The sequence below is a fragment of the Hylaeus anthracinus genome, unplaced genomic scaffold (genome assembly GCF_026225885.1).
Source record: "Hylaeus anthracinus isolate JK02 unplaced genomic scaffold, UHH_iyHylAnth1.0_haploid 27296, whole genome shotgun sequence".
Classification (NCBI taxonomy): domain Eukaryota; kingdom Metazoa; phylum Arthropoda; class Insecta; order Hymenoptera; family Colletidae; genus Hylaeus; species Hylaeus anthracinus.
Genome location: NW_026535103.1, coordinates 1 through 12,046, shown reverse-complemented (window position 1 = coordinate 12,046; position 12,046 = coordinate 1). Strand labels below are relative to the sequence as shown.

Sequence of the window (12,046 nt, the reverse complement as noted above, 5' to 3'; positions counted from 1 at the left end):
GTCCGCCGCGAAAGGCCCTCGTGAGAAACTGACCCGTACGAAATCGCCGGTCAATTATCCTTATTCTTGAGACGTCACCGTGGATCCAATTACGATCATTGGAATGTTATTAATACGTCATGTTCGTTAAGAAATTAGTAGGTTTCTTTCGGTGGTAGTCGCTCCATTTTTCCGAAAGATTATACCACTTTAATAATAAACGTTTTATATAAAGAAGCGATAGCATGTAATGTAGTAAATAGTAAATTTCATAAAATTCTTATTGCGTTTGGCAACTGAAATTAAATCGACACATTCACGAAGAAATATTGTTTTTGTTGCCCGCAGACATACTATTTTTCAACGGGATTACACCATTTTCATAATGAACGACTCATACAGAGAAGCAGAGCTCTCTAACGCAACAAATAAGGTTATTACACCATTTTCGTAATTAATGTTTTCCTTGCGCAAATTAACTGTAATTAACGCGTTCACGAAGAATATAAAACTATCGAATTCTTGGATAGTTACGAGTCTCGCACGAAAATGGAACATTCATGAGCGAGATAAACCACCGAATTAGGGACCAAAGAATCGAACGATTCCGAGTCGAACGGTAGACTGTTTCTACCCTCGAGTTTGACCAAGCCAGATGGTGTGCTGGTCTATGACCGAGGATTTGCTATCAATTACTTTTTTGTGCCCCTTTCGTCCTCCGGCTATCGATCAACGACAAACGTGTAATCCCCGACGACGAGTCGATTCGACGCAACTGCCTACGCTCTGAATAAGAAATTCACAGCAAGTAATTTTCTTATGGTCGCCCTCTTCTTCGACCAATCTCGACGTTTGCGTTCCGCTATACATTCAGCTTTCGCTAAAACTCTCGGCAAGACATCGGGCCGAAGTTAGAACACATCGCGTTACAAAAGGACTGTCCGACTCGTCGCCCGTGGTCGATCAGTGTATTTTTAACCGATAACGCTAGGAATCTCCATCCACGTTTCCTGGCAATACGTGCGATGAACCGATACACTTTTCCAGGGTTTACGTTTAAGTGGCTATGTCGACGAAAGAAATTTTATTTTTATACGTCTGGTTTCGTCGTGGATCGCTCCGAATTACATAAACGACGTTATCGCGTCAAGACTGCAAATGTTCTTGGAAAAATCTCGTGGGTAAATATGAGAAATATGAGAAAATTCGAAATCTTCAACAAGCATCTGTAGTTTGTGAAGATGTAGACTCTGTATTTTCAATTTTGTAGAAATTGAAACATTTCTTGACCTTCTTTCCCGTATTTTCATTTTATTCTAGAAATATTCGACTACAAGTTCCCGCAAGAATTTTAAGATTACCTCGGATGGATTAAAAGCTTGAGTAATGTCATCTGTACCCATAGAACGTCTAAACAAAATGCGAACAAATATAATAGGAATGAATGAGAATTACACGAAAATTGCCTAGAAATTGATCCATACAAATCATTATCGAACCTGATCATCGTATCGAATTTGTCTAAATAAATATGTGAAGAATACCTAATTCTGTTAACCAAAAGTTCCTATATAGAACGTTTTCACGTTGAAAGACTGCACAAGCAGAGAATTAAACCGAATCAAGCTGGTAGGAAGTGAAGAATTAAATGAAGTTTTCCCGTATCGCGAGTAAATTGGCTCGAGTAGAGGTCTAAGAGTAAAGTCAACGACAGTCGTACACAGACCGTTCGGTCGGTACTATCTGCGGAAGTGGGCGTCTATATGCAGAGCTTGTTTAAAATAAAATACGGTTCACGGTTTAACTTTACGTCTAATATCGATCTCCTTTCATTGAGCGGGTAGGCGAGCCGTATCCGAATACCCGACTAAAAGGCGTTCGACGTTACTTCTGTTTCAGACGGATAAGAAGAATCGCGCGAACGAAAATCGAGACGAGGGAGCGAGGGGCACCCAGCCCTTTGGTGAGCTCGAAGGATGCAGCTCCCAGGCGGGAGCACGAGGATTCCGCCCGCGAGAGCACCGGCCTCACTTTTCGTGGCTATCAACGTGAGTAATATCGCATCGACTGTCGCGAAGAAACGTAACAACGGTAGAAACTGTAGCGGAAGCGGCGGTGTCGGCTTGAATTGTCATCGTAGTAAAAACGTAAGGAAAAACGGAAGTTGCGGAAACAGTCCCGACAACGAGCCGCGACTCGCTAAGAGAAATCGTCGTCCCGAGACGAAGACGAATCGCCGACATCGAGTCACCGAGAAGCCCCAGCTGTTGGCGTCAGCTCCACGACGGAAGGAGCGGGGTGCGGAATAGTGAAAAGAAGGTGCAGAAAAACCGAGGAACGACGGAAGAAGTGGCAGAGGAGGCGCGAGAGAAGGAGAAGGAGGAGAAGAGGAGGAAGCAGGAGTTCGTCGGGAAGGAGAAGGCTGCCGACGTCGTCGGCGGCGGAGGCGGAGGAGGAGGAGGAGGAGGAGGAGGAGGAGGAGGAGGAAGAAGAGGAGAAAGAAGAGGCGGCGGCGGCAGCGGAGGAGGAGGAAGAAAAAGAAGAGGAGGCGGCGGCGGCGGCGGCGGCGGCGGAGGAGGAGAAGGAGAAGGAGACGCCGAAGACGAAGAAACTGGAGAGGGTAGAGTGTTGACGATCAGAGTGGGGACGACAAGGTAGAAGGAACGACGAGGAAAGGCGGCTGTGGTAGGGGAAACGGCGAGAGCACAGAGTACAGAAGCAGCGGCAGCGCGCCGAGCCACGAGGGGCTATTCGAGCGCGAAGGGGAGGGGTGACAAGGAACCCTGGCGGGGAGGGGACGCGGAGGCCTTCGGGGGGCCGACCAACCAGACGGCCGATGATGTCATCGGGGGAGGAGACCGAGTATTTCGCCCCCTACGGAGCAACCACGGAAAGCAAGCAACAGCAACTCCAGAAGAAGCAGAAGCGCACCAGACAGCGCGTGGACGCCGGCGAGCCGCGCAACAACTACTCGAGTATACCGCACTTCACCTCCCGGCCATCGTTTCACGGCGGTGGTTTGTACGGTTCGATCTTCGGTGGCACCGGGCCAACGCTTCCGCAACAACAACAGCCGTCGCAGCATCATCAGTCTCAGTCGCAGCAACAACAGCAGCAACAACAACAGCAACAACAACAACTCCAGCAACAACAAGCTGGAGCGGCAGGAAGTCAAGGTCACTTAGGTACAGCTACGACGGGTCCAACCGCTCAGCAGCATTCCGCCCACGCGGCATTCGGCTTCTTCGGGGCACCGGGTTACGGCCCCGCCAAGATGTTGAACGAGCTGCTCGGACGACAGGTCAAACAGGCCAGTGACGCCGGTGGCTCACCGCCAGAGGGCGGCCATGGGATGACTGGCGCCGGCATGGATCCTGCCGCGAATTTGCAATCGGGTGCTGTTGTTAATTGCGACGATCCCGCCACCGCCGAGCTCACGCAGCACATGCTACGCGATATACTTCAAGGGCGCAAACTGTCCGCGCTCTCGGTTCAGGAACAACCGAACAATAATAACAGTATACACAGCAACAACAACAACACAACAGCGGATCTACTTAAGTCTCAGCAGCAGCATCAACAGAGCCCTCAGCAGCATCAACAGAATAGTGATAGTGCGCGTAGTGGAATAGTGCAGAGTGGCGGAGAGGACAGTGGTGACGGGAATAACCTCGTGAATAACGCGAATCACAGTGATCGTGATACCGTGATGCCGGGCGATGCCGAGGATAGCGCCGAGGACGCAGCCGCAGCCGCACGTGCTATAGAGGACGTCTTCACCGAAGCTGGTATGGAGCCTGGGGCCAATCTCGATGGTTCGGACTGCGAACAGAGTTTGCCGCCCAGTCCCACGCAACCAAGGTCAGGGTCAGTTTCCGTCAAGGAGGAGATACAGGACTCGTTGAATATCAAACGGAGCCCGAGTAACTCGCCTTGCCCGATCGTGCCCAAAATCGAAACGAATTCGCCGACGACGGAAATAAAACGCGCTCGTGTCGAGAATATTGTCAGCACGATGCGCAGCAGTCCTGCCCTTCAAACGACCACGGTGAACGGTTGTAAAAAACGGAAACTGTACCAACCTCAGCAGCAAACAGTGCATCACGTTCTCCAGCATAGTGTCAACGACACGATGATGGACGACGAGGAGGAGAGCGAAGAGGAGGAGGATCCTTCGATGATCAGGCAGAAACGCGAGGAGAAGGACAACCTCAAAAGTCAACTGAAAATGCTGCGCGAACAGTTGGTGATAATGCAGCAAAAGTACATAGAGATTTCGAGCAGAATGGAACCGGACACGAGCGAGAGCGGCGATGCGCCCGCCAGTCCTCAGCAGCAACCTCAACCACCACCACCGAGACCACCGCGACCTCATCCACCACCGTACAACGGCCTTCCGGCCATCCCACCCGAACACACGCACGCCACGGCAGCTATGTATCATATAGGACACAAAGCCTACCTCGATCAGCAACACGCTGCTTTGGAGAGAATGAAGCAACACCAGGAGGCTGCGGCGAGGCAACAGCAACAACAGCAACAGCAGCAACAACAACAACAACAGCACCAACAGCAACAACTGCAACGACAAAATTCTCCACCACCCCCTCCGAGTCAACCACAGCAACAGAGTCAAAGCAATACCGGCCCGTCCACGCCGCAAATGCCACAAATGCAAGCAACGAGTACGCCTCTTCAACATAAAGACTTCCAAGAGAGGTTAAGTGTCTTTAGAGGTGCAGCGGCAGCGGTTAGCTCGTCGGGTCCTCATATCACTGGTGCGGATTTGGAAGGCTTGGCGGATATTCTGAAAACAGAAATCACTTCGTCTTTGACGAATCTAATTGACAGTATAGTGACCAGGTTCGTGCAACAGAGGAGGTTTCTTGGGAAACAAAGCGAGGCGGCGCAAGTTGCCGCCGAACAACTAAACAAGGATCTCCTTCTCGCGAGCCAAGTACTCGAACGAAAATCGCCTAGGACGAAAGTAGTCGATAGAGGAGCACCACAACCACCCGGTGGCCCAAACGGGCCACGGGGGCCCCACAGTGGCGGGCCCCCTCCTCCGCAATCTACGGGTTTCCCTCAAATCGGGCCCATGCCTGGTGGCCCCCATGGTCCTCATTCTGGCCCCACGGAAAACAACCTTAATCAAATGAACCAACTGCCTCCGCACGTGAGGTCTAGCAACGCGATCTTTCAGGCACCGAAACCGCCGACGATATACGCTATGGCCTCCATGCAGGCGCAGCAACAACAACAGCAGCAGCAGCATCAACAGCAACGGGAGCACCAGCAGAGAGAACAGCAACAACGCGACCAATACTGTAACATGAGGAGCGACGAGAGAGAAGTCAGGGATTCGGAACAGAACGAGGCCCTCTCGCTCGTGATGACGCCCAAGAAGAAACGTCATAAGGTAATTATCGCTTTCTTAACTTTCCAACAAAATAATCAATCGTAGAGTATGAGAAAATCGTTCTAAAAAGCATTAAAGTTTCGATTATTCGATCGTTAATTTCTTCTAGAGATCGAACAAATTTCTAATAATTAGATTGCGAATGTTTATGGCAAGCGAAAATATGGAAAAACGTATGAGAATGTTTATAAATGTAAAAATATATAAAATATTAACAATAACAAACGTGTTACACTGTTTAGACGATGATACATACTTTCAATTAAATCTCAATTCTTTATACGAATCTGTAAAAATATAAATTTGTCTTTTAAACAGTGTAATATATATATATATATATTAGTATCGATATTTTATATACTTTCGCATTTATGCACACTCGCGTAAACATGTGCAGTCTACTAACTATTATTCGCTCCTTTCCAAACGAAATTAAAATTTAAGCTGTACAGTAGAATATTTGACAGTGAACAAAAAAAAATGCCTAAAAATTTTCAGGCATATCACTTAGTGCACCAAACTCATTGAAAACCTATAATTCGATTCTACCTTTCTAATATAATATTCACCTGTGTAGAAGTAGACATTAGTATTACTTATCTATAAGAATACAGTCAGTCACGAAAGTCTATACACGCTCTATAATGCTTATAATGTTATTAAAAGTATACTTTATAGTAAGGTGAGGAAGATATACCAATATTTATTATATTCAGAATAAAATTAGTCAAAGTAGTTTACAAGAAAATTGATAAAAACAAACTTCGATACGTGCTATTAAGCTTCAAAAGAGTTCCCGCTATTATTACGTTCAAACTTTGTTAATCTTGCCTCACCCATCTCTGTATACTACGTTAAACGATCGTGCGTATATTTTAGTGACTGGCTGTAAATACACATTGGAAGCTTGAATTTCACAATTGTAAATGAAGATATCAATTAGTATTTTCCTTCACAGGTGACGGACACGAGGATCACACCGAGGACCGTGTCCAGAATCCTGGCGCAGGAGGGTGGCTGTTCGCAAGGAGGCAGTGAGAGTCCACCGCCCCCACCACCACCGAGACCCTACCACGCGCCACCACCGATGCTGCCAGTGTCTCTGCCAACCAGCGTAGCGATACCAAACCCAAGTCTCCACGAGAGTCAAGTGTTCTCGCCGTACTCGCCGTTCTTCAACCCTCACACGGGTCATCCTGGTCAGGTACCACCCCCGGGGCCACATCACCTACCTGCGAGTCCTCCAGGTGGAGGCGTAGAACTCAGGGACTCCCCACCATTACCCCATCCGCCGGCTATACTGCATCCTGCCTTATTGGCGGCTGCCCAGCACGGCAGTCCGGACTACGGACACCTCAGGATGGACAGCAACGATCGGGCGAGCGAATGCAACTCTGGCGACATCAGCTACGACGGAGTTCAGCCTACAATATCCTTTTCTAATGCTACATCGAGAGGAGACTATAGTTTGGGAGTTGGTGAACGTCCAGAACAATCCGATCTAATCAAAGTTTCTATTCGCGACCAATGTTCTTGGTTAGCGCTCCAAGGTACGCGAACGCGGCAATATGGCGAAAGAACAGAGTCTGGACGTTCTCCAAAGAAAGTACAGTCCAACTTTCGGTATTAAATCGGGAAGAGTACGCGGCCAGAGCTGGATAAAGCGACGAGCGAAATCGAGCGTTAAAAAGCAGTAGGAAAGAGTTGATGACGATGCTTAGGAATGTCTTTTTTTTTTTCATCCCCCCGTAGAAGGGAACGCGAAGCTGGGGAAACTTCGGAAAACCGCGTCGAGTTCTCCGGGAGAAAAAGCCGGTTCGCCAACAAGGAGAAGGAAGTCGAGAGAATGGCAGGAGGTCGGAGGAAGCTCGGACGAATGTTAGATTAGTTTGCCGCGGAGTTAGGCTAATGTTGGCTGCACCTACGAGTAGAGTTTGTCCGGCAACAACGCGCGAGGTCGAAAGTTCTTTGCCTACTCGGCCCACCCTCGGCCTCGAGTCTCACCCAACTTCGCAAGCCAATAATCTGTCCCGCAATTTCGGAATTTAACCGCGGAAACGAGAGAGGAGGCGGTCCGTGAACTTCCCATCAGGAGCGTCTCCTCGACTTATCGTAGATAAGCCACTTCTACTACTTCTCCCGCCGTATGAGAATCCACGGAACTCCAGGGTCAACTTATACTCGATCCGTATCGGACTCGGTTTTACACCTCCGTCGTATTTTACGGCCGCTTCGCAGCCATTCGTTCGATCTGTCAGACAAAAGAATTTTTAAGAGCGATCCTCTTACCGATTATTCAAGGAGGAAGGCGGTTAACTTCTCCGGAGATATTAGTCAACACAAAGATGCATCTTCATGATCGTTCCAAAGGGGACCAGAGAACAGTCATCCCCTTAATTGTAACGAATATCTCGGATCCCAACGAATATCCTTCGTACATTTTTTCCAAGTCACTTTTTGCCATGAAACATCCGCGATCTACTTACGGTTGTCTACAAGATTGTCGACAAGATGGAAGTTGGTTAAAGACAACTGGTATCTGACGTGTCAGTCCTGTCACTTGCCGAAAGCTCCGGCAAATATCGGACTTACAACCGTGAAAAAAAGACGTGTGTCGCGCGGAACGGGGTAGGGCGTGTAAACGCGGCGGCAACGATGCAACGACGGAACTGCAACTGTGTGTGTCGGTTCGGGTCGTTCGATCGGCAGCGCGGCGTTCTTTGCCACCTTTTTAGCCGGCCTTTGATGTAAAATCAATGGCGCATTTTTTCACTCCCTCCTCTTGGGGTAGGTCGAGCGCATGGCCGCGGCACAACCTGCTGTTCACCATTCTCCTCTGAATTCACCCTTGTCTGTCACTGGTCGTGCCGGCCTTCAACGTATCCGAATATGCTTTTCACGCTGTCCGAGTTTCCTTCCCGGTTCTGCGTTCACGGGGATCGGGTACGCGCAACAAACGAGAGGGTGGCTGCGATAGGGTGAACGATTCGATGCGTATCTTGAGGTGGAGAGCAAGGATGTAGCCTTTTGGGACGATCGTTTAGTGGTCATTTAGGGAAATACCGATTATAAGTAGATGGTATCGAGGTTAGATGTCTGAAGGTGTTTGGAGCGAACTAAGTATTTAGGGTAGTCACTTATTAGCTACTTACGAAGAAGAGTTTAGCATGGATGATGCTATTGTTGTTAGACCTTTGAATTAGTCTCTTTTGAGACACTTATATATTAGTAATGTAAATTACGTTATCTTTTCACTCGTGATCGTCTCGTTGCATTATGTTCGGGGATATACTTATTTCCGCCTGCGTCGTCTTTTAAAAATCAGTTCAGATTAATGATGGCGATATCGTGATCATCGCCCCGTAAGCGTTGCTTCTTTTTTAACGTTGGAGGTGTGTCACTTACACGGTATAATAAGCACCAGACGCGTAGGTGCGGGCGGGCGCGTTACAAGGGTACGAGGAAGGACCAGCTCGATAATGCAAGGGTGACTGCGGGGCGGAATAACCCTTATTACAGTCTGGCATCTCGTTATCACCCATCGACGTTACTGCAAACGCAAAATGCGACGCCCGGTGCGCGCACGTTTGATGCGAACGGCTACACTTGTCGACCCGTTCGCTCGTGAACGACGACTTCGCTTGTACGATGAGAGTTCTCGCGCTGACGGTAACACCCAATGACTATAGGTGTTCGTGAAAATTGTAAACGCCTCGTGGATTTTCCCGTCTCCCTGCGGAATTAGATGGCTTTACGCGGATCGAGTGTCCGCGAGAACGCGACGACTCTTTCCCGATTATTCCGTGAAAGCTTTGAAAATCTCCAACGATTTTCGAATCGGTAACTTATCGGTACTAATGCGTTCGATCTCTGTGCGCCGTCTTTTTGCTACTAGATGCACTTTTTTTCATCAATGATTCGAGAGGTTCAACCTTACGATATAAAAATTTCTTCTCGACGGTATTTCTTTATCGCAACGAGAGGCTCCGTTTTCATTCTTACAAAAAGGAACGCATCCTCAGGGAGGTTTTCTGGTTGCTTAAGAGCCAGTCGAAGTCACAGACGATTCGCAAGAGATTGAACACACGGATTAGCCAAATAAGAATGCGATGAAACCACATGAAGAGATCCTATTACCGATAAGGAGTCGGTAAGGCTTCCGCTGAGGATACGGCCAATCGTGGGCCAACCTCGGCGAGAACGTTGGACCCCTACTACCCTCGCGATATCCACAGCTTGTACGATTTCTAATCCAATTTGATACGAAGGAAAACACGATTAAGTTTGAGATAGTTGCGTATACAGAAACAGATCGCCGTCACGGAACGTCCTTCTTCTGGATCGTTTCGTTTCACCTGGCCCCGTGCTCTTCCCGTAATCGATAAGTGAGATAGCGACTGCGTAGAGAGGAGAGGGAGGGGAGGGGAATGGGATGTATTCGAGAGTCGCCAGCATACCGTACTTTTTTCATAACCAAAGTCCACAACAGAAATTTCCACCGAATGCATTCTGCACTTGCAAAGAGTATTTCCTTAACCGCGGTGAACTCGTCGACGCTGACGCCGATGCATCTGAGGAAGGCGAAGCTAATGTTCTTCTGGGTCAGGTACCCGTCCTCGTCCATCCTCAAGATGTACTTCCCCGACATCAAGTTCAATAAGAACAACACAGCGCAGCTGGTCAAGTGGTTCTCCAATTTCCGGTGAGTAGAGCAATATTTACTATTACACGCGGAAGTTGGCTAAGGGCTGTTGCGAGCATCGTACGCGTTCCCTCAAGGAGCCGTTATCTAATCCGATTAAAATTGCAACATGTACCGTAACTATCGAACGTTGTAACAGCCCTCGGTCCTCTTTCGTCGACCGCATGATCTCTGATTCCACGAATAAAAAAACCCTTGAAAAAGGCAAGTCGCTGTAGGTGGTACACGATGATTTGCATAACGTTCGCCACACGATCGTAACTGTCGACAAGAACGCTCGTGCGAGGCCCGAGAACACGAGATCTCCGATATGAGAAATCGTGGACTCGTAGATCCTAGAGCCATTGGATTTCTCGTGTTTGACAACGGGTTTCCTACGCGAATTCGCCATGTCCCGTCTCGTTTCGGGGAAAGAAAGAACGTGATCGTGGAAGACGTTTCTGGTACGCGATCCCGTTCTGGTGTATATGCAAACGAGAACGAGCTTTCCACGGGATCGACCACTCCCTACGCAGAAACGGTCAGAGCCCAAGAGAGTCACGATGGGTGTGTCCGAATCTTAATTACCCCTCTTCAGCCGGGGATAAGTAACGTGGCTACATTGCCGCCAGGTATAGAGCGCAGGAGGCGGTGGGTACCGACGCATACCGGCCAGCAGGCATTAGCCTGATTATAATTAGCCTGAGTACAGTACAGATCCGAGATATAAGGCGGTCGAAGAGGTCGCACGTGGTCACCCCGCTACATTATTGCCGCTTTCTTATCGCGAGAGACACCTATGCTTCTGGAAGCCATAAGTTTTCAGCCGGACCTCCGACATTTAAACGCGTCGACGACTCCATTGTCACGGTGTTTTGGCTCCTCTTAGGTGATTCGTGTTGGAACGTTTTGAATACATTAATTAATCGAACGGTGAACGCTTAGATCAGAAGATATTGCTACTTTTGTTTCATCTTTGTAATTGCCTGGAAGAACTGAGCCATCGGTCGCGTTAAAGAAGATGATGAATACTTTAATTGTAATTATCTTTGGAAATCGACTTTAAAAGCAAGTAGTTTTTTCTTAGGTCAAGGTTGACTGGAATTCTTTCGTATTGTCGATGTCTCTATCGCGTATCGCGTCGATCGTGTTTGTTCGGTGACACAGAACTTCTGGTCGCACTTTATTTGCACATGCAACGTCGGCGAATGCACGATATTTTTATCTTTTATTTTACAGTTAGCGATATTCTCGTATTTAAAGTTTAAGACTGATAATGTAGAATAAACTTTGTAAAATGACGCTGGAGAAAAACGCTTTCAAAGTCTATACTGGCTCATGAAACGAACAGATTGTACGTCAAGGCGTTAATGACAATACTTGAACATCACTTTTAAAAACACATACAACGATAAATAATATTCCGAGTGAAATTACACTTTTAAGATCGCCTGACCGTTGAATTTACCCCCTTTATTTCGTCTAAGGTTAACGTCGATACCGTCGGCTGAGAATTGCCAACAGGAACGCGTGCACCCGGTCGCATTAGAAGTGCCAAAAATTTGTCACGAACTTGACACCCCGAAACCCCGCACTCAATTTTCACCATCGATTTTCAATACGTCCATCACGGGCGGGCCTGCACGGCCGATCTCCGTACGAAATATCCGAAGCACTCGAGCGACCCAGGGAGGCAAGCCGCGGAATTTAATTAACGCAGAAAAAGGTCCATTAAAAACGCTCCCCCTCGCCCCCGACGACAATGAGGAAGGGGCACACTTAAAATTCTGCCGCGAAAATGAGCGAAAACTTCGTTCGAAAATTCGTTCCCGGGGAAATATAATGGAAACCAAATCAGGCTCGCGAAGCGTCTCGATTCGTTTCGAATTTAGGCGTGCACGGGCGGGAAGAGAGAGAGAAAGAGAGAGAGAGAGAGAGAGAGAGAGAGAGAGAGAGAGAGAGAGAGA

The 12,046-nt window shown here is 48.1% G+C and overlaps 1 protein-coding gene across 2 annotated transcripts; it reads left to right on the top strand.

The window, feature by feature from the left end:
• Positions 1 to 2,464: 2,464 nt before the first annotated feature.
• Positions 2,465 to 10,944, top strand: LOC128893238 (homeobox protein prospero-like). Of its 2 annotated transcripts, none has more exons than XM_054154066.1 (3): positions 2,465 to 5,398; positions 6,342 to 6,827; positions 9,946 to 10,944. In XM_054154066.1, the coding sequence occupies exons 1-3, from the start codon at positions 2,816 to 2,818 to the stop codon at positions 10,102 to 10,104; spliced, it is 3,228 nt and encodes a 1,075-aa protein (XP_054010041.1). In that variant the 5' UTR covers positions 2,465 to 2,815; the 3' UTR covers positions 10,105 to 10,944. The 2 variants fall into 2 exon arrangements, with proteins under 2 accessions (XP_054010041.1, XP_054010042.1); XM_054154067.1 differs by having other exon boundaries at positions 2,467 to 5,398; positions 6,357 to 6,827.
• The last annotated feature ends 1,102 nt before the right edge of the window (positions 10,945 to 12,046 follow it).

What these genes read in the sequence shown, in the direction of transcription:
- LOC128893238 (XM_054154066.1), top strand. Translation starts at nt 2,816, where the DNA reads ATGATGTCATCGGGGGAGGAGACCGAGTATTTCGCCCCCTACGGAGCA. An exon ending in CCAAGAAGAAACGTCATAAG is followed by an intron (nt 5,399 to 6,341) that starts GTAATTATCGCT and finishes GATATCAATTAG; the next exon opens with TATTTTCCTTCACAGGTGAC. An exon ending in ACGACGGAGTTCAGCCTACA is followed by an intron (nt 6,828 to 9,945) that starts ATATCCTTTTCT and finishes ACCGCGGTGAAC; the next exon opens with TCGTCGACGCTGACGCCGAT.